Consider the following 25,137-nt stretch of genomic DNA (forward strand, 5'->3'; position numbering starts at 1 on the left):
TCTGTCCCTGCAGCATAAACATATTCTATGGGCCGGTCTCACAGCAGCCAAGAAGGTGCTGGCCATTAGGTTGCAACCGCCACATTCCTTGGCTTGGCAGCAGTGGGCCAATTCATTGCTTGAAATTGTTCTGATGGAGTGGTCTGTTGCCTGTATGCATGGGGCCATCCATAGGAAAATGCAGGCCTGGGAGGCAGCACACATGTTGGATAAAGGGGGTTAGGGGGTTGTCTTCCTGAAAATGTACAAGAGACTTTGTTTCTATTTACATTGGTATGTAGGGGAAAATAGTGTATAATATGTACAATATATAATATTGTACATTATTCAATAAAAAATGTATCACAAAAAAAAACTGATCAATGTGACAAACGCTTAGACAGTGCTGATCCCAGTTTGGCCAGTATCACAGTGATCCAGTGAAGGTTGTCCGTATATCGCTGACACATCATCAGGAAGTTGTTTGACCGAATATATAAAAAATGGGATGGGGCTTGGGGTGATAGTAGGCTATCTTTCTCTGGTCCCAGAACAGCTTGAACAGCCTCGGCGTGAAAGGAACTGTACAAATATACAGTAAACACAAACAAAAGGAGCTCTTGATAACAACAAACATTCAGCTGTCTGATGCCTTGCATGCAGATTTAGGACCATCCCAGCTCTAGCTCATGAGGAGTATGAGAGGCTGCAGCTGGCTGGTGCTTCAGTAAAGTTACACTTCAGGTTTTACAAGCTTGGTTTGAAGTCTTTTTCCTAAAATGGAGAGGTCAGTGCATCAGTTGCACACAAGACATTTTTTCCCTCTCACGGGAGCAGAGGGCTCACACGCTGATCACAGCACAGTTTCTGGATTATGATGTCTTCAGTCCACTGGATTTGTTAACAATTTCAGTTTTTCACTCGCAGCCTGTGTGTATGGAAATGTTTTATCCTCTTCAGCATTATCAAATGACACCAGAAGCTGTTGGAATGAACTGTAGGAAGCAGTTTGTGGGAAGATAATCATGTCGTTGACATTTGGGAAAGTGAAGACATGTAACTCTGCTGCAGCAGACAGATGTCCAGCTCAGTGTAACCTGGTGCTGCTCGGTGTGATGGGCTCCGGGAAATCAGGTCCCACTTTAACTTGGATATATACATTCAATATTTCATTGCAAAAAATGTTAAGAAACCTTTATTTTACCTTCAGAGTTTGGGTTGGATAAGATTACAAGTCGTACTACAAGTGCCAGCTAACTAATTGTATTTTACCCACTTTGTTTCATAACTTTCTGATTTCTGTGTGCACTGAAAAAAATGTCTGTAGATTTTACTGTGAAAAACAGCTAAACCATGACAGTAAAAGATGTAAAATGATAAATGGGTTAATTCAGTTTCAGTAACAATGAAACACTGTAAATGCATATATTAGCCATTTTTTCTTACATTTTTTTATTTTTTTAAATACATTACTCCACAGTAAAATACAAAGACAGTAGCAAAAATATACTGCAATATATATACAAGCCGTCATTTTTGCATTTATTTTTTGTAAAAATACTTTTTCTCACTGTTAAATGTACTAAACATCATATCTCTAACAGAAATACACTGTGATATTTAATGGTTAAATCTTTATTTTATGCGCCATTTATGAATTATTTTCTTGTCAATTATATGGCAGAACAGCGTTTCTTTTGATGAAAAAACTTTTTTTTAATGGTAGAATATAAAATAAAATGGCAATCTTAAACATGAAATCAACAGTGCTGATATAATTTTATTATATTAATATTACAAAAAGTTGCATCGTATTTATTACGGTAAACTTCTGGCAACCACAGATGCTGTTGTTTTTTTTATACAGTGTATGAATCACAAAGTCTTCCAACATACAGGAAAAAAGATCAAAGTAAACAGCTATTCCTTTTCTACTGAACAATTTGGAAAAAATACAATCTTTTGTTTCATAAATTGAATGTCTTCCGAGTGTAACTTTATTTTTTCTTGATTAAATTGATTCACATCATTTCAGCTCATATCAGTCTAAAGTGATCCAGATTTCATTCAGATGTGTTTTATTGGATGATCCTCTGGACTTTTTTATTCTGAATGCTCAGTCCAGATCCTCTATATTTTAATGTAAACTGTGAATGTTTCTGCAGTGGTTTTCTCAGGCCCTCACTGACCCTGGTCCCCTGAGACTCCAGACAGTCTCACTATGTTAATGTTGCTTCTCTTTGTTTTTACAGCACTGACTGTTAAATTCCTCACAAAGCGCTTCATCAGCGAATATGACCCTTATCTAGGTAAGATCTCTGCCTTTGTTTTAGTAAGAAGAACACATAGAAAAGTCAGTTGTTGATGTACCTGTATTTACTGTATTTATTCTACTCCACTACATCTCAGAGTCAAGAGTTGTACTTTTTACTGAACTACAATTAGCTGATAACTTTAGTTTTTGGCAACTTGCTAAAAAATACAATACAAATTTTTGTAGCAGAACTATTTTTTTCTTCTTATTGCAGCTCCAATCATGAAAATCATGTTAATACACGTGGTTGAGGGTTTTTTTTTTAACCTTTGCTGAAAAAGTTTTGATGCATTAAATTGGACATGGAAACTTGTGGAAAAGCCAAAACTTTAGAGAAAAGCTGACAGCAGGGCTCCATGCTGCTTCGTTTTTACATCATGACGTCATGAAGAAGTCGTTCTCCGGTGCTTTGAGACGCATAAAATAAATACTAAAAAAAGTTTCCATCCACAAATCCCAGTGAGCATTATGAAAACAGGTTATATATAAAAATAAACACATAGTGAAACAGACATTAAAGATGTTTTTCACTGACTACTCGAAGACTCGAACTTTCACATTAGACCACATTCAGTGGTGGAATGTTACTAAGTACATTTACTCAAGCACTGTACTAAAGTACAATTTTGAGGCATTTTGAGTATTTCTACATGTAACTTCATATTTTTACTTCACTACATTTTAGGGGCAAATATTGTACTTTTTACTCCACTACATTTAGCTGACAGCTTTAGTTACTTTTCAAAGTATAATCACTTCAAAATGATTATGTATGTTTATAGATTAAACCACATAAAAGTATATTAGGAGCCTGACCTGACAACAGTAAAATGCTGCTTACATAAATAAATATAATAACATAAAATAATATACTATTTTTTTTTAATCATAATATGTTAACACTTCTTCCACCACTGATCATTTTGTAACTTTAGACAGTGCAGGAATTTCAATAGTGAAAACTTTATGTGCAAACACTAGTAAAGAATGTCCAAATGGGTTAATTCAGTTTCAGTAACAATGAAACACTGTAAATGTATACATAAGCCAAAACAGTATTTTTAACAGTTTTTTAAAAATACATTACTTTACAGTAAAATACACTGGCAATATACTGTATTTTTTTCATTTATGCTGCATTTATCAAGTATTTTCTTGCCAATTATATGGCAGAACAGCATTTCTCTTGATATTTTTTATGGTAAAATATGGAATAAAATGAAAATCTGAAATCTGAAATCAACAGTGCTAATATCATTTTATTGCAATATTAGAAAAAGTTGCACGGTATTTATTACGGTAAAGTTCTGGCAACTACAGCTGCCGTTTTTTACTGTAAAAACAACTTATTTTTTTTTACAGTCTACGTCGGTAGAAAACAGCTTATGCCACGATGATAGTGGTGATAGTTCCTCATTCAAAGTATGTATGACTAATAATAAATAATATTCCATATGTAATCAGGAGGGTCATCAGGAAACGGTATGTGTCATGAAAGATGAGCGTCATATTACTCTACGGGTCAGTGACATAAACCACTGCACCACTATTGGCTTTTCCATTTCCTCCTTCAGCAGATGAATTTAAAAACAAACTCTGTTAACACTTGTTTTCTGCACAGTGAGGCTCAAAGACACAGCTCTGATTGGAGGAGGGCTTTTAGTAGAGCAGGGATGGGCAACTGGAGGCCCGGGGGCCGCATACGGCCCGCACCCTCACTTGAAGTGGCCCTCAGTACAACTACATGCATTTGAGCATGAAATCTTTAAAGTGCAGTGTAAAAATGCACAAAATTACTTCTTGCAATTAATGTTGGTCTGCTGTTATTGTACTGAAGAAAAAAAGAAATCACAGTAGGTGGCTATTTTTTATTTCTTCAAACCTTTTGTATTCCTATTTATACTGTTAAACATGCATTTGAGCATGGAATATGTTAAGTTACTGCACTGTAAACATATTTGAAATTGCAGTTTCATCATATCTGGTTAAGTGTACGGTCCTATATGTGGCCCTGTGGTAGTGTCCATGAAAAATTGTGGCCCCCTCCAGCATTTAAGTTGCCCATCCCTGTAGTAGAGGATCAACACTGTAGAACTCTTTGGATATGTGAAACTGTAACAGTCTCTTCTGTGTTCTCTGTGTCATGTAGAGGACATCTATTCCTCAGAAGAGACGGTGGACCAGCAGCCAGTCACAGTGAGAGTGATGGACACCTGTGACCAGGTAGAAACACACCTGTTTGGGTGGTAGGAAGGCTTGAAAGTTTTACTCACCTATAGTCTGCTACAACCCTGATTTCATAAAGTTGGGATGCTGTGTAAAAGGAAATGTAAACAGAATATATGTAATTCAAAAGTCAGAGTGTTCACAAAAAAACAAAAGAGTAATAGTTTAAATGTATTGTCTTTGTACAGTTTTCAATTGAATAATTAAATTTACCTCTAAAGTTCTGGCTGTAAACTCCATGAGGCCAGTTTCAGTTTGATGATGATATACCAAGTAAAACTGGAGACAAGCTGAAATATATTTAGTATAAAATGATAGAACTGGATGGAACCCTCTTATATGTTAGATTTGACACCTTTGTTCACATTTGCAACATTTAAACATTTTTTATTGAGCATGATAGTGTTTTGAAAGTAAAAAAAAGATTCAAAATCACATTTTATGATGGACTAAAGGACTAAAAAAGACACAAAATGACCAAAAAAAGACACAAAATTACAAAAAAAGACACAAAATGACCAAAAAAAGACACAAAAAGACACAAAATGACAAAAAAAGACACAAAATGACACAAAGTGACCAAAAAAGACACAAAATAACAGAAAAAAGTCTCAACAAAAGACACAAAATGACCAAAATTGTTACGCTACACACAAAAGACACAAATAAAATAGAGTCCCACTAGAATAAAAACCAGACTTGATGACAGGATCTCACACAATCACAAGATCACATTTATGTTGGTTTTTCTTTGTTTCTTTTTTGGTTCAAAATGTTTTAATCCAGTAAGTCAGAATAAAAAAATCAATTATTATTAGGTCATATAGGTGAGGTTGTGCTGGGAAAAAACCCCAACATGGCATTTAAACATTTTTAAGTGGTGTATACAGGCAGGATGAAAAGGATTCAGAAATGGACAAAATAGCCCAAGACTCCATAGATTTAAAGAACTCAGGCAGGGTGTTGTTTTGTACATCACAGTGCATATAAGTCCACATAAAAAACAAACCTCAGAGTCCTTTTTGAACAAGGCCTGACACCTGCTGGTGAAACACAGGAACTGTGTGGAATCAAAGCAAGAACAACACAGAAATAACAGTACTCTCCTTATCCCTTCAAAGGTAGAAAACAACAAAAACAGTAACTTAATGATAAATTCCAATCCCATAATGTGCCACTAAGAAAATAAGGGATAAGGAATAAACCATTCATTTTAACCAGTTTCTATGGAAAATTAATTTTCAAGCTAAAATGTATTCATATTGAAAATCTTTTTAACTATTAGTATAAAATGCTTTGTAGTATGAACAGTGGTATGGTGCTTTACGACACAGTGGAAGGAATCCAGTGAAATAAAAACCCACATGATGATTTTCAAAGTGGCCCTCTGACCTCAAGATATTTTAATAAAAATATGGGTAAACACAAGTCTCCTCTTTACATACATGTCCACTTAATGCTGATAACAACCAGTTTTAGGGATAAAAAAAACGGTTTTCTCACGCAATAAAATGTGTTATTTTGGCTTATTTTATGTACATATTTCTGCATACTAGTGTCTCTAAACAGTCTGTGACTTGCAAAAATGGACTATAGATAGATTGATTTGACTTTATTAATCCCACAGCGGGGAAATTTCTTTGTTACTGCCGACCACAAAATTTTCACACAAAATTATTTCCCTTTAAGATAAAGATAAAAAATAAACAACCTAACAAAAAGACATTTAACAATATACAATATCACTGGAAAGCTGAGACATTTTTGGATTTAATTAGCCCAATGTATTAATGTGTGATAATGTTATTTACCCATAGTAGTATTGTGAATCGGTAACACTTTACAAAAACCAATTAAGTGATGTTTATACGTAGATGGTTTATAATCCAATTATTAACTATTTAGAAAGTGCTTTACATATTTAATCTAAATGTGTTCAACCAATTTCTTAAAGGTATATGAATCATTTCAAAATCAGTAACATACTTAATATGGTGTTAAAAAATTTATATTCAGTGCAACTAAAACTATTGATAAACTATTAATTATAATTTAATTATTGTTAATGGTAAAGTAACTATAAACTTACATTAATATACCATTTATCTGTCATTTATAAATTATTTAGTTAGTTAAACATGAATAAATAATGTATTTACCATTCTAGTCTGTTTACCATTTATAAATGATGGTTATTGTAAAGTGTTACCAATGAATCTTCAGGTTCCAGCTTTCACATGATGTTCACCCCTTCAGTATTTACCACTGACCTGCTATCTCTCCCTAAAAACTGTGTGTTGGTGTGTGTGTGTGTGTGTGTGTGTGTGTGTGTGTGTGTGTGTGTGTGTGTGTGTGTGTGCAGAAGGGTCCAGTGAATAGTGAGCGTTACCTGTCGTGGGCCAATGCCTTCCTCATAGTCTACAGCATTGACAACATGGAGAGCTTCAGAGGCTGCCAGCTGTACCTGCAGACACTCGCCCTGCACAACAAAACCTTCAGGCCACAAACTCCTATCATCCTGCTGGGGAACAAGTTGGACATGGACAGATACAGGCTAGTATCTCTGTGTGTCTGTGTCCCATGAAAATTATAATATGATAAACAGAACAGATCTACAAAGCCGTCATGGAGTTAAGAGCTGCTTGTATAATGTCAGTTTAAATTGTTAAAATATTTACACATCAAGATCAATGAATAACAAGGGCCACCTCTATTACTCATGATGTGATTGGTCACACTGAAGGTCTCAGTGTTATGTCTCATAATCACATTATTTCCCCAAACATATTTGACCATACAGGTGCCATGCACAGATATCGCAGAAAGTAAGAATTTAACATACTTATGTTGGCATTGGATGAAAAATGGTTGTGATAGAAAATAAGCCAGACTTTTACAGAATCCTCTGATGTTGACCTGTCTGATGAAAGGTTCAGTGGTATTAGCAGTAAACACAAACAACAGCTGAGGCTGAAGGGAATACCGTTACCTGTCGACACAGTGACGATGGCGATGGAAGTAGATGAAAAGTCAGAGGATCACCAAAGTGATTCCCATTGTGCTGAGGGGAATATAAATGAGCATGTCACAGGTCAGGAGGATTCCTCATGAATGTGTCAACAAACGATGTGCCGATAAATAGAGAACAGTGAAAGCTAAAAATGTTTTGTGATGCCATACATAGTGTCATATAAAATGTGACGAGCTAACCAAGGTTAACTATTATAGTGAACGAAAACTAACAAAATAATGAAAACTAGAATTGAAAAAACATTTTTCGTAGCTGAAATAAAAATAAAAACGAGTGTTTTAAAAAAAACGATAACTAACTGAAACTGTATTTTGTGGTTACAAAACTAACTAAAACTAATTAAAATTATAGTGAAAACGTCCTTCGTTTTCGTCTTTGTCAATTTTTTCATATGTAAACCTTTTTGGTTGATATGAAACCTTTTTCATCTATCTGGTTTTATGACTTAATAAACTTAATAAAGGGAACATTTATTATGACCTCTTTGAATCTGGCACCCAACAAACACCCCATTACAAAAAAACTAAAGCTAACACTAAAACTAATAAAAACTAAAGTAAAACTAAGCATTTTCCAAAAAATAAAAACAAATTAAAACTAGCAAACTCACTCTAAAAACAAATTAAAACGAACCGAATTTAAAAACAAAAATTGACAACTAAATTAAAACTAAAACTGATGAAAAACTATTATAACCTTGGTGCTAACTGTCCTCAGCAAGACTTCAGGCTTTAGTAAACTGTTGTAACTTGTGTCTCAGGCAGGTGAGTCGTTGTGACGGTGAGCTGCTGGCGTCTCGTTTTGGCTGTTTGTTCTTTGAGGTGTCCGCCTGTCTGGACTTCCTGTCTGTGCAGCGTGTCTTCTATGAGGTGGTGAGGAGAGCGATGCGCGGAGGGCAGCGCAGCCATCTGATCCCGGCGGTCTACATCAGCGAGGACAAATCGCTGCTCGGTGTCCCTTCCTTTACCACCCCCTGCTACAAAGAGCTGCCAGCTCCTGCCACCGCCAAGCTGGTCACCGTTAAGACATCCAGAGCACAGAGCAAACGGAGGGCCGCCACACTCACCCTTCTGAAAGGCTTCAAGATCTTCTGACACCCCCTGACCCCCTCCAATTAGAAGATCTCCTTTTTAGATGTACGCTATAAAGGCGATGGACACAATATCATGAGCAGTTAGTACCTCAACCCAACTCAACTTAACTCAAACTTTATTTATAAGGCACATTTAAAACAACCGGGGTTGACCTAAGTGCTGTACAGATATCACAGCTGCAGGAAATAAGGTAAAAACTAAAATATTAAAATACATATATCACAGTTGCAGGTAACAACTAAAATACATAAACACAATGCAATACAATAGAATAAAAATAAAATAGAATAAAATAAAATAAATTAAAATTTGAATATTTTTTTGCCAGATGTAAACTTAAACTTGATTAAAAGCCAGGGAGAAAAAGTGTGTTTTTAGGGAGAATTTAAAAACCTCAAAAGACCCTGCAGATGGGATGTGCCAGGGCAGGTTCTTCCAGAGCCCTAAAGGCACGGTCCCCTTTGGTTTTGAGTCTGGTTTTAGGGGTGGCCAGTAGCAGCTGATTGGAGGATCTGTTGTGTGTTCTGGTAGGGGCGTGGATTTGAAGGAGCTCTGTCAAATACTGGGGGGCTGGGCCATTAAAAGCTTTAAAAACAAACAATACAATTTTAAAATCTAAAATCAGTCAGACAACTCACGTGATGCAGTTGATGTTTATTGCAACAGCAGAACATATTAGATTTGGCGCCTAGGCTCCGACCTCATCACTCTTCAGGCAGTTGCATGAGGTATTGAGGAGTGATGTAGTAAAATCCCCCGTCGGAGCCTACAGGTGGATGCTGGGTGGTGGTGGGGCTGAGAAAGCAAGCGGCAGTACAGATACAACAGCAGCAGCAGCATTGGCAGACAGAGGGAGAGCTGAGGTTTACTCTTATCTTAAATAGACCGCCAGGTTGGATAGAGGGTGTGCTTAGGTCAGGGGTCGGCAACCTTTACTAACTCAAGAGCCATTGTTGGCCAAAAAAAGAGAAAAATATCGTAATGGAGCCACAAACCTTATTTTGAGCCTTACAATGAAGACGAAACAGCCTACTGAGTCGCTCCATTTCTCTCAGTGGCATCAGCAGCCAATGACTTATATGCATGACTTTAAAGCAGTGATTGGAGGATTCTTGCTGAAATTAAACATCATATATTACTTATTTTCTTCTGTTTTTAAGTGCCTGGACTTCTTGTACCTTTCATGTTTTAGACAAGTGAAATGTCACTTTCATAACCAAAGTCCATTGGGTTAGTCTGAATCAGAGTGAAATTGATACTTTAAGTTTGTTTCATATTTAGTCTGGTTTGCTTTCACTGTGCAGAAATGTGGAGAGAAAAAAAGATTTGCAGGGCGTGTACAAAGGCAGAGGGCTGGAAATATACTCACAGTTTTATTTCTTATTGGAAAGTTGGTGGTGAAAAATGTAAACACGTAAAATAAACAAAGCAACTTGGAGCTGAATACACTCTGAGTATGTTTGATTCTACTGGCTGTAATCCTGCTCTGTTTTCCTTGTTGTCAAGCAAACATTCGACTTCAGCAGAAGTCCGAGTCAGTCCTCGCCCAGTCCTGTTGATGCCCGTGAAGATAGCCCCCAATCTTCTGAGTTTTGCTTCATTTCCTGTAATTGGGTCGGATTATGTTCACAGTGCAGTCTAACCACACTAGGGTTGGTTTGGAAAACGAACCGAGACCTCCTACATATGAAGTGTCTGACTGGTCATTTTGCCGTTATCACTGTTTCTAGGTAAAATGTTTTTCTTTGCATTTTTTATAATTGAACACCTTTTTTAGTTTGCAGTGTGTGGAAAGTTTTTCCCCTTTTCCAGTACTTATTTTCCCTCCAATGGTCAATACTCATTTAATCATTTTTACTACCATTGTACCATAAATTAGTTATATTTCATTGGCTAATCCAATGTATTTAAAGCATTGTTCTCTTTATGTCTATTGCCTGCTTTCTGTTGCCATGTTGCCATTTGAGCATGAAATCTTAAAAGTGCAGTGTAAAAATGCACAAAATTACTTCTTGCAATTAATGTTCGTCTGCTGATCTTGCACTGGAAAAAAAGATATCACAGTAAATGGTTATTTTTTATTTGCTTCAAACGTTTGTATTCCTATTCATACAGTTATACATGCATTTGAGCATGAAATATGTTAAGTTACTGCACTGTAAACATATTTAAAATTGCAGTTTCATCATATGTGGTTAAGGGCACAGTGCTATATGTGGCCCTGTGGTAGTGTCCATGAAATATTGTGGCCCCCTCTAGCAATAAAATAAAAGCATCCCTATTCTTTTGCTTCATAGTTAATTGTAACAGGTTGGCCGTCTTTAATCCAAATAAGGTCACTTCTGGTTCTAAAAAACCAAGATGGTGATGACCAAAACACCAAATCCGAGGCTTCAGATCATCATTAGTCAGCTTAGCTTTTCTTTTGGTTTGTTTGCCTGTCAGCAAAAATACAGAAAAACTGTAAACTGGCTTGATTTGCCACGCTCCCCTCCTTTCTCTTATCATTTGCTGCTGCGACCTGAGACCCCACAGACAAATCACTCACTCAGTGAAGGCGTTTAGATGGTCTCTTTGCTCTTTGCTTACTTACTCTTTGCTGTGCAGTGGTTGATGTTATGAAGGTCATATAATTAGCTATTCCTAGTCACTGTGGGACAGAGCCAGAGATGTTTCAATTATGAGCGACTTTCATCCTTTTTGCATTGAATGGTTGTTCATTTTTATAGTTTGGAAATATATCCAGACATACATATAAGTTGCATTTGCAGATTTGTATATCATAGCAGACTGAGGTCTGCGCTCTCTGAGTGTATTTCTCGTTCTTGACACTACTTCTGTACCAAGTGAAAGTATGTCCACATTAAGGTGGTTACATTTCAGCCCTCTGTTTAGACTATTATTGTGTTCTACATGTTAAACTCCTTTAATAAAGCCATGCTGTCAGCTGCTCTGTGAGGGTGGGGGCTGTATGATAGTATAACTAGAACATTTCTAAAGACATTTAGAGTGTGCTTGACTCTGGCCCATACACAGGGCTTGAAGACCTCCGGCACGGTGCCGGAAATCCGGCTCGGGGTTTTTTTTGGTGTTTTTTTTTTTTTTATCATGTTTAAAAAAACAAAAAACAAACCCTTAGTTAGTTAGATCTGGGTATGACCGGGGAGGGCGGCATTACGGTGGATAGCGTACAGCCTGCCGGAGAAGAAGAACGTGGCTCATCGGCGAGCGTGCTTTAGACCCACGTCATGACTATTTCTCAAGAAAGTGACTGGAGACAAATCCAGCGACTCCTTCTTACTCGCTTTTTAACGACCCGCTAACGAGCCGGAGGCCGGCTCGTTAAGAAGAGCCGCCTTTAGCAGCACTTAGCTCTGTAGCAGTACAGTGTGTATGTGCTGCTGCAGGAGAAACAGCGATCTGTTTGTTTACAACAAGCACCGGACACTCTGTGCACAGTTAGCGCGTACCGTTAATTCACGATCACTATGTTTATGATCAGCTGAGACACTGTGCATAATAATTAGCCATGCTGCTTTGTTTATGATCATTTGCTGTGCACAGTTAACGACGGCGAAAACCAAACGTCACCTCCAGAGTCTCTAAATCGCTCTGGGGGCTAACTTGTTGTGGAGACACGCAGAGTGAGCGGACATTTGAGAGGGTGTGGCATGAGACTTTCCCGGTGGTAGTAGAAACACGGCTATACGGTCCGTGCGTGCGCTCTCCCACATTTCCACAGGGCGCGGAGCGGCTCCGCCGCGGGTTTGCTCCGTCCTCTGCCCGGCGTCACTTCCCACCGGGCGCGTAACGGCAGCGTAGCGAGCCAGCCGTATACACGCGAGATAACGAGAACACGCGATAATCCTGACCATACGGAAGACCGCGAGATCCCGTGATAAACTGTGCAAAAAATTATTTGGTGCCCTCTAGATGTTTGCTGTCATTTAGCTCTCAAAGTGCACAAAATAGATTCATTTTACTTAAAAATGTACAAATTTTCTGCCGGGGGGGCATGCCCCCGGACCCCCCTAGATGGTTTGGTTCGATACTTTCAATTGTCAGTACCATATCATTAATGACTTTGATCTGGATCTCCTTTTAACTGAATGCTAATATTTCATCATACATGATGCATCAGAATCCTCGAGTTCAGCGTTACACTCGTCGCCATCTTGTGCGCCATCTTGTGCGCCATCTTGTTTCCGATACGGGGAGCAGACCATATTTGGACTGTGGAGAAGCGCGAGGGATCTGATCACTGACTACAGCCTCTCTACACCTCAACCTGACTGAGAGAACCCATCCCTGAGAACTGGGATATTAGTTTTGGCTAGCATAAAAACAACAACAAAATGTATGTTACTTATCTCAGAAAACTGAACAGTGACTCCTTGGAGTGTCTGTTAGTCCAACCTAACGCTGGACAAGACATTTTTACTGAACAAAACGTTCAAATAAACATCATTAAGTGAAAATACAGTGAAAGGGTCAAAGTTATGAGAACAAACCGCTAAATGTCCTTTTTTTATATCTATTTAACATTATATACAACTTTATTGACATGTTGTCGTGGATACCCATTGTTCTGCTTCTCTCCTGATGACGGCTCACCTTGTTGGTGACCTGTCAATCAAAGGACGCCACGCCCCAAGTCATACGATTCTTTATCTTCTATTTTCTTCTAAATGGAGCCATTATTAGAACTATTGACATCAAATTGTCTTGAAGATGATTTTTTACTAGCGATTGAGACCATAGTGTTGTCCTGAAAAAAATTTCTGAGGTAATAAATCAAGTGAGAAGTTTTCAAATTTTGTGCTGAAATGGGCAGATTTTTTTTGCAGCCAAACTTAGCACCCCCTGCTGGAATTTTTGGTAGATTGCAGGTTTAAGGCACTTCCTGGTTGGCCTCCATGCTCAGGCACGGAGATTGCCGCCTGCTGTGAAGCCACTGACGGAGAGCGAAAAACAGCCAAACGTTCTCCTCGAACAGAAAGCATTTATGGCTAAACCTAGCGAGGCCAGAATCCTTCCTATGACGGGGGCGGCTGGGGCTCAGTTGGTAGAGTGGTTGCATACTGATCGTGGGTTGGTGGTGCTCTGGCCACTGATTTTAAGTGTCAATATGTGTGAAGACATGGCAGAGCTGTTGTCATTAACCTGATGGCTCAGCGTCTGTCAGTCAGCTACACATACACCAAGTCACCAGAAACACAGCCCTTTATCCACTTATTTATTGATGCATTAACATTTGAGACAGCTGGAACTAACAGCATTTAAACTACAGTCATTGTTAGACTACAACACATCCAACATACATGATGTCATGCTTTGTTACTTCATAGTATTAGTAGTCAATCAAAGATGTAGTGTTAGCATCCTGGAGGGCGAAGGGTTAAACTAGGGGTCGGCAACCTTTACTAACAAATTGCCATTATTGTCCAAAAAAAGAGAAAAAAAATGTCTTTTCAGCCTTGAAAATGAAGATAAAACAGCCTACTTAGTCTAAACTAGCCTACCAACATTACTTACAGGTCATAATGAGCATTTCTTAATATGATTTTGTGAGAATGCAGCACCTCAAAAATTTAAGGTGCTGGGCCGTAGACTTTCGTCTAGTCAACATGTAGTTGCACATTTTTTTTAATGGCATATATAAGCGACACATTTTTACAATTGAGGAATACAAATTGCTTTGGGCTTACACCAATGATAAATGAACATTAAAATGTAAAGAAATGACCTTTTCATTTCGTATATTTTTGTTGTCACAGCAACAGGGAGCCACAGCAAATGGCCTGAAGAGCCACATGTGGCTCCGGGGCCACAGGTTGCCTAACCCTTGGTTAAACCATATGAAATGGAAGCTCTCTTCACTCCGTCTTCACTGCCTCATCAGCCTCCAGCTCAGCTGCTGACACCTCCTCCTGTTTCTCCTCCTGTTTCTCCTCTTGAACCACCTCCTGTTTCTCCTCTTGAACCACCTCCTGTTTCTCCTCTTGAACCTCCTCCTGTTTCTCCTCCTCTGTTGCGTGATCTGAGTACAGGCAGGAGGTGTTACCGTCTTTCCATGTGACCATGATGTTTCCTGCTGTGAGCTCGCTCACCTCCCCGTTGCCTGGGGAGGCTTTGTTTCCCTGCATCAGCCTGTCAAGTGGCGGTGACGCTTTGCTGCTGCTGTCCTCTCTGAGAGGTGAAATGATGCGCAACTCCTCACTTTTCTGAGCCACAGCAGCTGCTGCCTTGTACTTAGCAATCTTCTTTCTGTTCCTGAGGGGGAAAGGGAAACTTCTGTCACTCAACAATCTTAAAATTACCAATATCAATACTACACATTTTCCTACAAGTTTTGTTATGAAAATGTTATGATATAACTTCAGGTCATACTTATTGGACATGGCTCCCATTCCCAGCAGCAGAAAACCAACAAGAAGGCAGACGAAAGCCAGGCCCAGCAGAACAAACGTCCATATGGTCGCTGCAACAGGAAGAAGACAAACCTCGGCTAAAAATACGGATCATGTAATGAAATTAGCTCTATGGACTCTTGGGTTATTTTGTCCATTTTTGAATCTTTTTCATCCTGCCTGTATACACCACTTAAACAATGTTTAAATGCCATATTGGTATTTTTTTTTTCAGCACAATCTCACCTATATGACCTAATTATAATAGATTTTTTATTCTGACTTACTGGATCAACATTTTGAACCAAAAATAAACAAAGAAAAACCTAACATAAATGTGATCTTGTGATTGTGTGTGATCCTGTCATCTAACTCCGGTTTTTATTCTAGTGTGACTTTTTGTGTCTTGTGTGTTTAGCGTAACAATTTTGGTCATTTTTTAAATTTTTTTAGTCATTTTGTGTCTAGCTGATATCTAGACATTTTCCATGGTTTTCTTGATAATGATTTTGGTTATAATCAAGAAAACCATGGAAAAAAGATGTCAGTTCTTAAATTAAACTCTTATCAGCTATTTTTGTTGTTATCATTATATTTGTCCAAACAAATGTACCTTTAGTTGTACCAGGTATTAAATGAACAAGCAAGGAGAAAACAAGGGTATCATACTGTGGTGATGATAAGGTGTCTAACATGGTGAAAAAACAAAACACACTTGCTCACAGACAATCCGAAGCAGATTTCTAATATTCCATGTAAACATCAAAACATGCACTCAATGAAACAAACAGCAGAACTTACTGTCCTCTGTGCGATAGAACCAGCGGAGGTATTCCCTCTGCTCATCCGTCATGCCCGCCAGCTCGTCTGTCTTCCCCTTACCAGTCTCAAACTCCTCTTTGTCACCTGATGCCCTCCTGGATCCTGCACCATCACTTCAATTATTTGTTGTAAAAGCAACAGTTTTCTATGCTGTATGATTTCTGTATTATACTGTAGTTTGTAACTCTTGCAATGTTAGGAGCTTTTACCAGTTGAAGTCCAAGTTCAAGGTCATTGAAGAAATTAAAACCAAAAGTAAGTTTTAAATAATTCTCATCATGATTTACCAATAATTGACAGTCAAAGTTGGATTGCTTAATTTTTGCCTCATTCTTTTTGCTTTTTAGTGTTGCTTTTTTTTTGTGTGGTTTTGTTTTTTTGATGGGGCAATGCAATTTAACATTCTAATGCAGAAGCATGAACGCTTTTACATATACCATATAGTTAAAGTATACAGTATAATAGAACCACAGTACACTATGCACATGGAAATACTTAAAATGGATATAACACATACTTCAATACATGAAGACACATCTATCTATAAAAGCAAGAAGCACCTGTGTGTGTGTGTGTGTGTGTGTGTGTGTGTGTGTGTGTGTGTGTGTGTGTCTAGGGCATATCTCTCTGACCGTTAGTCAGACTGACTTCAGACTTCGTATGTGACTTGTGCAAAATATCATTATTTACGTAGGACATGTTGCGGCATTGTACTGTTTCTGATCTGACGCCTTTTAGGGGAGCTCCGCACCCTTTTAGGGAAGCTCCGCCCCATTGTGTGATAGGCCTACACCTGGTCAGTAACACAATTCACTCTGGATTTACACCCTGACTCATCTCATCTGTAAGTCTATTTAGCCTACCTATCTTTAGGAGTTTTAAAGTGCGCTACAAGGTTTGATTTTCCAATAATATTCCGATAGTTTCCAGCGAACATCAATATTCAATGTGTATGTGCTGAATGGTGCGTATGTAAAGTAAGTGTTTTATGGAGTTGCAGACGTTGTAGTGGTGTGCATGTAATGTGCAAATTCTGTTATTCGCGATTAGCATGCTAAGCGGAGATTTAGCTTTATTCACTTCTTATGTTGAAGAAGTGCAGGGCTGAACCAGGGTTGACTTTGTGTTATGAACTCAGCTACGCAGTCAGTCGAGGGTTGATTTCAATAACAATACCACAAAACCAGGATTGCTAACAACTGGGCGGGACTAAAATTTGTCACTGATTGCAGCTGACGGCGCACAGTAGTCGCCTGTAGTGTGAACAAATTTAGCCTTTTTATTATGGTAGAGTAAGTGAAATATGCATTCTGTTCCTCATTCCTTACTGACTTACTGAGTTTTTCGCAGATGTCCCCCTCATCCAGAGATCTCCACTTTGAGTGCTTGCTGCCATGTGTGAGAATCAGACGCCAGCCATCGACTGACAGCAGCATCGAAGTGTTCCCGCTGATCAGCCTGCCTCTGTCACAATCCCACATTAACCCCGTCACATCCACCTCTGAGCCACTGCAGGACAGAGTCCGGACAGGCTCTCTGTCAAGGGCTGACAAACATCTGGATGATGCAACAGACATCAGCATGCCCCGATTGATCCAGATCCACTGCTGAGACTCTGAGTCCAGGTTGCATTTTCTCAGCAGGACTTCACCTGTAGCTGCTGAGTCCTCCAGACACAAGCTGAACTGTGTGTTGTGGATCATGAACGCTTTTGCCCCTACAGGTGTAGTGTCAGGTTTAGATTTATTGTTGTTATTAAATTCATGAAACAGTTCATATGTGTCTGAATGATATTTAAACTTACCAAACGGGAGAAGAAACAATAAAATCCAGACATCAGACATACCTAAAGAGGAATGGACCATTTAGATTTGTTAATAGCACTAATTCAAGCTTTTTATTGAAAAGCAGTGACAGGAGGAAATGGGTCAACACGCCTTTCCTTGTAGTTTCTCCTGTTTCTCTGAACAAATCTAGAGAGGGAAGTTATTCTGCCACAGGTTCAGTCCTGGGCCCCATGCTTTTCTGACTGTTCAGTTCATTTGCTACGCAGATAGATAGCTAAAAGAGAGAACCTCTTTTAACATGCCAATGCACATAATCTTAACATCACATCTGTCGGTTATCACATTTAACGTAAAAATATATAGTTGTTTTAAAAAAAACTGCCACCAGGATCAGCTCCAAAACTAAACTGAGTGCACAGAGGTCACCCACGGACCAAATCTAAAAGTGTAGAGGTGAGTCTGAATATATTATAATGACTGGCCTCAAATGAATGAATGAATAAATGAAAGAAATACATTGCACAAAGAGCGTAAAATAATATATAAAATATAAATATATATACACACTACAGGCCAAAAGTTTGGAAGCAAGATCAAATTTGTACAAAAAAAGATCATAATTTCATGGCTATATTTTGCAACAAAATAAACGTGATTATTATATAAAGAGTCACTTATTAGAACACATTTTTATTATACTTATCAGGTCTTTGTGTTTGTATTGCTTAGACTTTGTGTATCCTTCTTTCCTTCTGTATAAATCTGGACTCTTGTTTTTTTTCTCAGGGATATGAACACAGTTGAGATGTATTGGGAGTTTTGTATCCAAACTCTCAAAAGCCAAAGAGCTAAAGTGAATAATGCAAACTGTGTAAAGGTCAATTGGGGAAAATGGTTCAATTCAATAAAGGTATAGTCTGATCATGCAGTACACATCCAAAATCCAAAGAATCCAGACTGATTCTTAAGAAAGCCATAGTGAACAGAAAATTTAAGTTGCTTCCAAACTTTTGGGCTGTAGTGTATATATAACAAACAACAACACCAAAAGCACTTAATGTTAAACAATAATAAAACATAAGCATCATAAAACATCATGAAAAGCATAATTTGGAAAAATCCATAAAATAAAAGAAAGTGCCAAATTCAGGTTCTACTATTGCTCTCGAGCATGTTAAGGCCTGAAATGGCCTCCTGAGCTAAATTCATGGTCTAGTGGTCTGTAATGAAAGTCATATTGCACATTTGTTCCGTGGTTATCTTGCCACTTAGTTTAACAACCTATACTATTTGATCTGGTTTCATACAAACAATGCTCATCCCAACACAAAAGCTCAATTTGCTGATATATGGGGCAGCTGTGGCTCGGTTGGTAGAGCGGTCGCCAACTGACCGCAAGGTCGGCGGTTCGATTCTGACCATGGCAGCCTACATGTCGAGGTATCCTTGGGCAAGATACTGAAGGCTCCCGATGCTGCGTTCATCGGTGTGTGAATAGATTCCCAATGGTGGCAGGTGGCACCATTTAGGGTAGCCTCTGCCACCAGTATGAATGTGTGTGTTAACGTGTGAATGAGTGCAGTCTGTGCTGCCCTACAAAGTTTAACTGCAGTAACTACGCAAAAGGTAAAACTGAGAAAAACGGCTTTAAAGTTGTTTAACATGCTTTAACTGGCCAGCCAAATTAGTTGTATGTAGATAAGTGATATGACACTTATTTACATGTATTGATGATGTAATCTTTATGCTCAAAAATCATGATGATTTCTTTTACCTTTGACCCCAAAAACATAGTTACTGCATCGCTGTAAAAGGTAGTAGTGGTGAACAGAGTGCAATAACTACAATGTTGTTGTCTTCTTTCAGCTTTTATATTTTGTTTTCAGTGAATAAACATTTTCAGATTGATTTTGTTATCAGTGTATTTAAAAGTGCTTAACAACTGTGTGTATTTTAGACTTATTATTATAAAGAAATGTTATATTTTAGTCTTAATATCATTTAATATCACTTTTTTCACTTCATCACTATCTATATAATAATTTCCCTTTTCAAATAAACTTATAATCTCTATTATTTTTACGTTTAAATTAATATATATATTCAAAGCAGACCATGGTAAGTGCAATAACTGCTTGGTTTTGAGTTGGATTTTGTGGTTTTTATATAATTATTTCTCTGAAATAAAGCAAAATTGAAATCCAAAACTTTGTCACAAGATAAAACAGACATCAAGGAGTTAATTTTAGTTATAACACAATTTTGACCAAAAATGTAGTTACTGCAGTTAAGCTTTGTAGCATAGTCTGTAGTGTAAAGTGCTTTGGATAAAAGCGCTATATAAGTGCAGCCCATTAACCATTTGCTAACATCAGCGATCTCCTTGCACTCTATGTCCCTAACAGATCAGTGCGTTCTGCTGACTCTAAACATGAAGTGCTCCTCAGTTGACGACTAAAGTCTAACCTGCTTAGTCATTCATCATCATCAGTGTTTTCTATTCTTTGCATTTGTCTATGTTCACTTTTCATCTTGCATATTATTGTCATGTAAAATTTTTAAGGCAAGGACACAAACACTTAATTTTAATAACTGTAATAATTGTCAAGTTTATTTTACAAGCGATTAAACTGTGAATAAGAAATTGCTCATTAACCTAATAACTTAATAATGACCTCAGAATTGCTTTGAGTAGTTGCTATTAGTGGTCTCTGTTTTAAATTGAAGTTTTTCAAGTTCCTGCAAAGTTGACTTCTGTTAAAGGTGTTTAAACTAAACATTACTATGGATTGAAATTATTTTGAATCTGGTTGATTACTTAGATCTTGTAAAGAAGAAAAATGATCAAAAATGGTTAAGTTCCATCACAAGTATGGTCTGTATCTCTTACATGTTCACATGTGCTCACACTGTGGTCTGCATTACTTGCTCTGTAACTATTAGTGTTGCTCTTATACTACATATAATACACTACATAGATAAGGATAAGATAAGTGTAAAGTCAGGATACATTATTAATTAATTAAATATACCATGCCACCGTGATGTTGTCCAATGTTATACTGTACTGTGTCATAACATAAATTAGCACACTCCATCTCCCACTTCTCACAATGGTGCATTAACAATTACCTAGAACTTAATGTCAAGAAAACAAAAGTATAAAAGCATCAACACCTCCAGCACCCACAGCTCAGCACACAACCTCACCCATAACCCCACTGTGATTAACAGTGAATCAGTGGAAATCGTGGAGTCCATCAAATACCTCAGACTCCTCCTGGACAATAAACTGAACTTTGATAATCACACCACAGACACTCACAAACGCTGCCAACAAAGACTCACTGCCATCCACAAACTCAAAGCACTCTGTAGCCCCCCGACTTCTGTTATTACTTTACAAAAGCATAGTTCAACTCATCATCCTCTACTGTTCAACCTGCTTCTTTAACATGTTAACCACCTCAAACAGGAACACACTGGCACGCATTACACATCATGCCTCAAAAAGTCATTGGTCTCCCTACCCCCAACCTCTCTGACCTCAACAACACAGCCATCGCACGCAGAGCATTTAGCATAGCACACGACCCCAGCCACCCCCTCAACTCATCATTTCTGCTTTTACCATCTGGCCGCAGATACAGGACCCTGGCCTGGCTGCAGATACAGGACCCTGGCCTGGCTGCAGACCCTGGCCTGTAAACATGCTCGCTACACCAGAAGTTTTGTACCTTCTGCTGTATCAGCTGTAAACAAAGCACTCCGGTAACCACTGGAGGGGGTGCTATGCTATGCTGGAGAATTAAATGTGATAAATGTGGAGGATTAAGTGTATATGTTTATTGTTTATCTATCTATCTATCTATCTATCTATCTATCTATCTATCTATCTATCTATCTATCTATCTATCTATCTATCTATCTATCTATCTATCTATCTATCTATCTATCTATCTATCTATCTATCTATCTATCTATCTATCTATCTATCTATCTAAATGCATAGAACATCATACCAAACAATAAAATAAACTGCACAGCATGTTAATAGCATAGAGCAATAAACAATTACAAATCATGCTTTAATTATCTGCTACAACCAATCTGCAGTCACATGACTCCACACAGTGAGAACAGGGTTAAGAAGCAGAACCAGTGACTGAAATCCCTCTCATCTCACAAAATCTCCTGGAACAGTGCACTTTCACAAAAAGCACAAAACACATACATCAGAATTATATTATTCATGTACATGCTGGCCAAATATCATCATTACAATCACATTTATTAATTGATATTTGTATTTTAATCTCTTGTGTTCTACCATGAATTTAGAACTAATTGAGTCAGTTATTTATACTTGTACTCACTTCTGGGATGTTGTGTCAGTGGCGAGGATGAGCAGAAGGGAACGTCTGGCTGTCACCAACAGAGGGATGAAATAAATTATAAAAACTTGCCACAGTTCATGGGGAGGAGCCTATAACCCTGCATGTGACAAAGTGTGTCGTTAAAAGCACACTTTTACTGGGCATGATTTAATGTGCTCATTTATTGAGGAAGGAGTTTGAGTTTGTTTGAAAGAAAGCAAAGCTGTGAAGTGGTCTCAGGTAAAACTGAGTCCTTTCTGTGCTCTGCGAGTTGATCAGACTTTGTTTTTGTTCCAACTTCACATGATATTAAAGAGAGACTCACTTTCATAAATAAACAGTGGAGCCTTTAAAACAAAGTTCAGGGCTGTTCACTTTCAGGTCTTTGACCCTGTTGCTTGGTTACTGTTTAGACAGCCTTGCAGTAACCTTGCTCTTTGTGTTTGTGAGGGTGTGTGACTCTTCAGTCAAATGCCTGCACACACTCAGTGCTCACGTTTAGTTGTTAAAGAGTTTTACTTTTATAGCAGAGGTGTGGAGAGGTAAATGACCTCTGTGTCACTAAAGGAATGAGGATCTATTTAATCTGATTGGATTCAACTTTATTGTCATTGCAGAGTACAGGAACTTAGATAATGAAATGCAGTCTAGCATCAAACCAGAGGTGCAAAAAGCAGTAAAGTGCAGAGTAATGTAAGTACAGAATATATGATACAATGATACTAATAGAATATATAGGTGACAACATAATTATTAAATCTACAATAAACTTACAGGATAAAGACTAAACTTACAAATTCACAATGTAATGTTTAGATGTTTGTTGAGTATGTACGTATTTATTTAACCTTAATTTAACCAGGAAATATCCCACTGAGATGAAGAACCTCTTTTTCAAGGGAGCCTTGGCCAAGAGGCAGCAAACAAAAAATACAGTTACATATTTACATAAGACACAGACCGTAAACGCGTTATGAGAAACAAGTGCATATTGTGGAATAACTCTCAGTTTGCATTTTTTACTGTTGGAAAACAAAAAAAGCTTTGTTTTATCAACATGAGAACCAGTTTCAAGTGAATGTTGCACAGCTACAAAAGCTTTCTGCAAAGTTTCAACAGCCTGAACAAGAGTTGATCCATAGCAGTAAATAACTGTGTCGTCAGCATAGAAATGCACATTTGCATCGGACACATTTAGACCCAAGTCATTGATATAAATGATAAATAAGAGGGGCCCCAGTACATAACCATGTGGCACCCCCTTGTGGACAGTAACAAATTCAGGACACAGACCATCATATTTAATGCATTGGGACTTATTACTAGGATATAGATATAAAAAGCAGTGCAGATTGACATTGTTTATAGTTGGTGGATTCCATTCGAGCAGAGATAGCAGCAAGGCATGAAGAGATTGTTCTGTGATTGACATTTCTCTGTTAGATTCTGTGGGGTAAGTCAGTTTGGTGCCCACTTCAGCAGACACTCTCATGGCAATGGGCAATCCTTGACCTGTCAGTCCTGGGATGGGATTCGAACTGGCAACCCTCTGGTAACAAGCCCGATTCTCTAAACTCTAGGCCATGTGGTGAGTTACCCCACCTGGAGCATCATCAAGGGGGAAGCAGGTGAGTTTCCCAGTGAGGTTACTGGCTTGTCTGGTATTTTTCCAAGCAGTGCTGCTGGTTGGTCTTGTAGTCTAGCAGTTGTATCACTTGTTTGTCTCTTAGTGTCACAGTGATGCTTCTGGTTTGTCTGCTAGATTTCCAGTGGTGTTTGTGTCATCTTTAACCCCACTCTCTCATTACGGCCCAATATTAACCACACAACCTAAACAACAAGTCAAGTCAAGTTGATTTTATTTATATAGCCCAAAATCCCTAATCACAGATTTGCCTCAAAGGGCTTCACAGACTGTACATGGTACGACACCCTCTGTCCTTAGACCCTCACATCGGCCAGGGAAAAACTCCTCAAAAAAACCCTTTTAACAGGGGAAAAAGAAGAAGAAACCTCAGGGAGAGACAGAGGAGGGATCCATCTCCAGGACGGACAGACGTCAATAGATGTCATTGTACAGGATCAACAGAGTAGAATAGAGTAGATAGAGGATGAAGGGGGAGAGGGAGGGAGGATAGAGAGGAGCAGGAGTTCTGGGAGGAGACAGCAGCAGGTGGTGAAGCGTTACCATTGGCCAGTAGTGATGGTGAGTGTAGAGTGGACCAGGAGAGGAGCATTCCCATCTGGGGCTAAACCAGATCCACGGCAGTGAGACCAGCAGGAGTGATGGTGAGCAGGACCACAGCTCGACACCCTGTGAGAGAGAGAGCAAAGAAAAGTGGAGAACTCTGGGAAAATAAAAGCTTGTGTCATGTATTATTGGGACATCAGAGAGAGAGAAAAGAGGCCCCGATGTATCGTGTCCCCCGACACATTGGGGACACAATGCGGCTGTGGCTCAGTTGGTAGAGCGGGTTGCCCACCGATCGAAGGGTGGTTCGATCCCTGACCATGGCAGCCTACATGTTGAAGTATCCTTGAGCAAGATACTGAACCCCAAATGGCTCCTGACGCTGCGTTCATTGCAAATACCAGACAAGCCAGTAACCTCACCGGTAAATTCACCTGCTTCCCCCTTGATGATGAGAATGAATTCCCAATGGTGGCAGGTGGCACCGTTTAGGGTAGCCTCTGCCACCAGTATGAATGTGTGTGAACGGGTGAATGAGTGCAGTCTGTAGTGTAAAGCGCTTTGAGTGGTAGAAAAACGCTGTATTAGTGCAGGACCATTTACCATTGGGCCTATAGCGGCATAATTAGTACCTGGTCCAAGGCCTCAGCCAGCCTTAACTATAGACTTTGTCAAAGAGGAAAGTTTTAGGTTTACTCTTAAATAAAGAGAGGGTGTCTGCCTCCCGTACTGAGACTGGCAGATGATTCCACAGGAGAGGAGCTTGATAACTGAAGGCTTTGGCTCCCAATCTACTTTTAAGGACTTTAGGAACCACAAGTAACCTAGAATTTTGGGAGCGTAGTGCTCTAGAAGGGTAATATGGCACTATGAGGTCTCTTAGATATGATGATGTCTGACCATTTAG

The 25,137-nt window shown here is 38.6% G+C and overlaps 2 protein-coding genes across 3 annotated transcripts; one reads left to right on the top strand and one right to left on the bottom strand.

The window, feature by feature from the left end:
- Positions 1 to 696: 696 nt before the first annotated feature.
- On the top strand, positions 697 to 9,928 carry rasl12 (RAS-like, family 12). The gene is made up of 5 exons (XM_059351399.1): positions 697 to 1,113; positions 2,232 to 2,288; positions 4,443 to 4,516; positions 6,882 to 7,076; positions 8,315 to 9,928. Exons 1-5 carry the CDS (start codon positions 1,005 to 1,007, stop codon positions 8,642 to 8,644), a joined length of 765 nt encoding a protein of 254 aa, XP_059207382.1. The 5' UTR covers positions 697 to 1,004; the 3' UTR covers positions 8,645 to 9,928.
- A 3,938-nt stretch (positions 9,929 to 13,866) lies between these two features.
- Positions 13,867 to 22,187, bottom strand: si:cabz01068815.1 (solute carrier family 51 subunit beta). Of its 2 annotated transcripts, XM_059351328.1 has the most exons (7): positions 22,040 to 22,187; positions 17,681 to 17,722; positions 17,213 to 17,593; positions 15,856 to 15,978; positions 15,035 to 15,125; positions 14,608 to 14,917; positions 13,867 to 14,571 (listed from the first exon to the last, which is right to left on the bottom strand). In XM_059351328.1, the coding sequence occupies exons 2-7, from the start codon at positions 17,718 to 17,720 to the stop codon at positions 14,521 to 14,523; spliced, it is 996 nt and encodes a 331-aa protein (XP_059207311.1). In that variant the 5' UTR covers positions 17,721 to 17,722; positions 22,040 to 22,187; the 3' UTR covers positions 13,867 to 14,520. The 2 variants fall into 2 exon arrangements, with proteins under 2 accessions (XP_059207311.1, XP_059207303.1); XM_059351320.1 differs by having other exon boundaries at positions 13,867 to 14,917; positions 22,040 to 22,185.
- Between the last annotated feature and the right edge of the window lie 2,950 nt (positions 22,188 to 25,137).

The sequence above is a fragment of the Centropristis striata genome, chromosome 2 (assembly GCF_030273125.1).
Source record: "Centropristis striata isolate RG_2023a ecotype Rhode Island chromosome 2, C.striata_1.0, whole genome shotgun sequence".
Lineage (NCBI taxonomy): Eukaryota > Metazoa > Chordata > Actinopteri > Perciformes > Serranidae > Centropristis > Centropristis striata.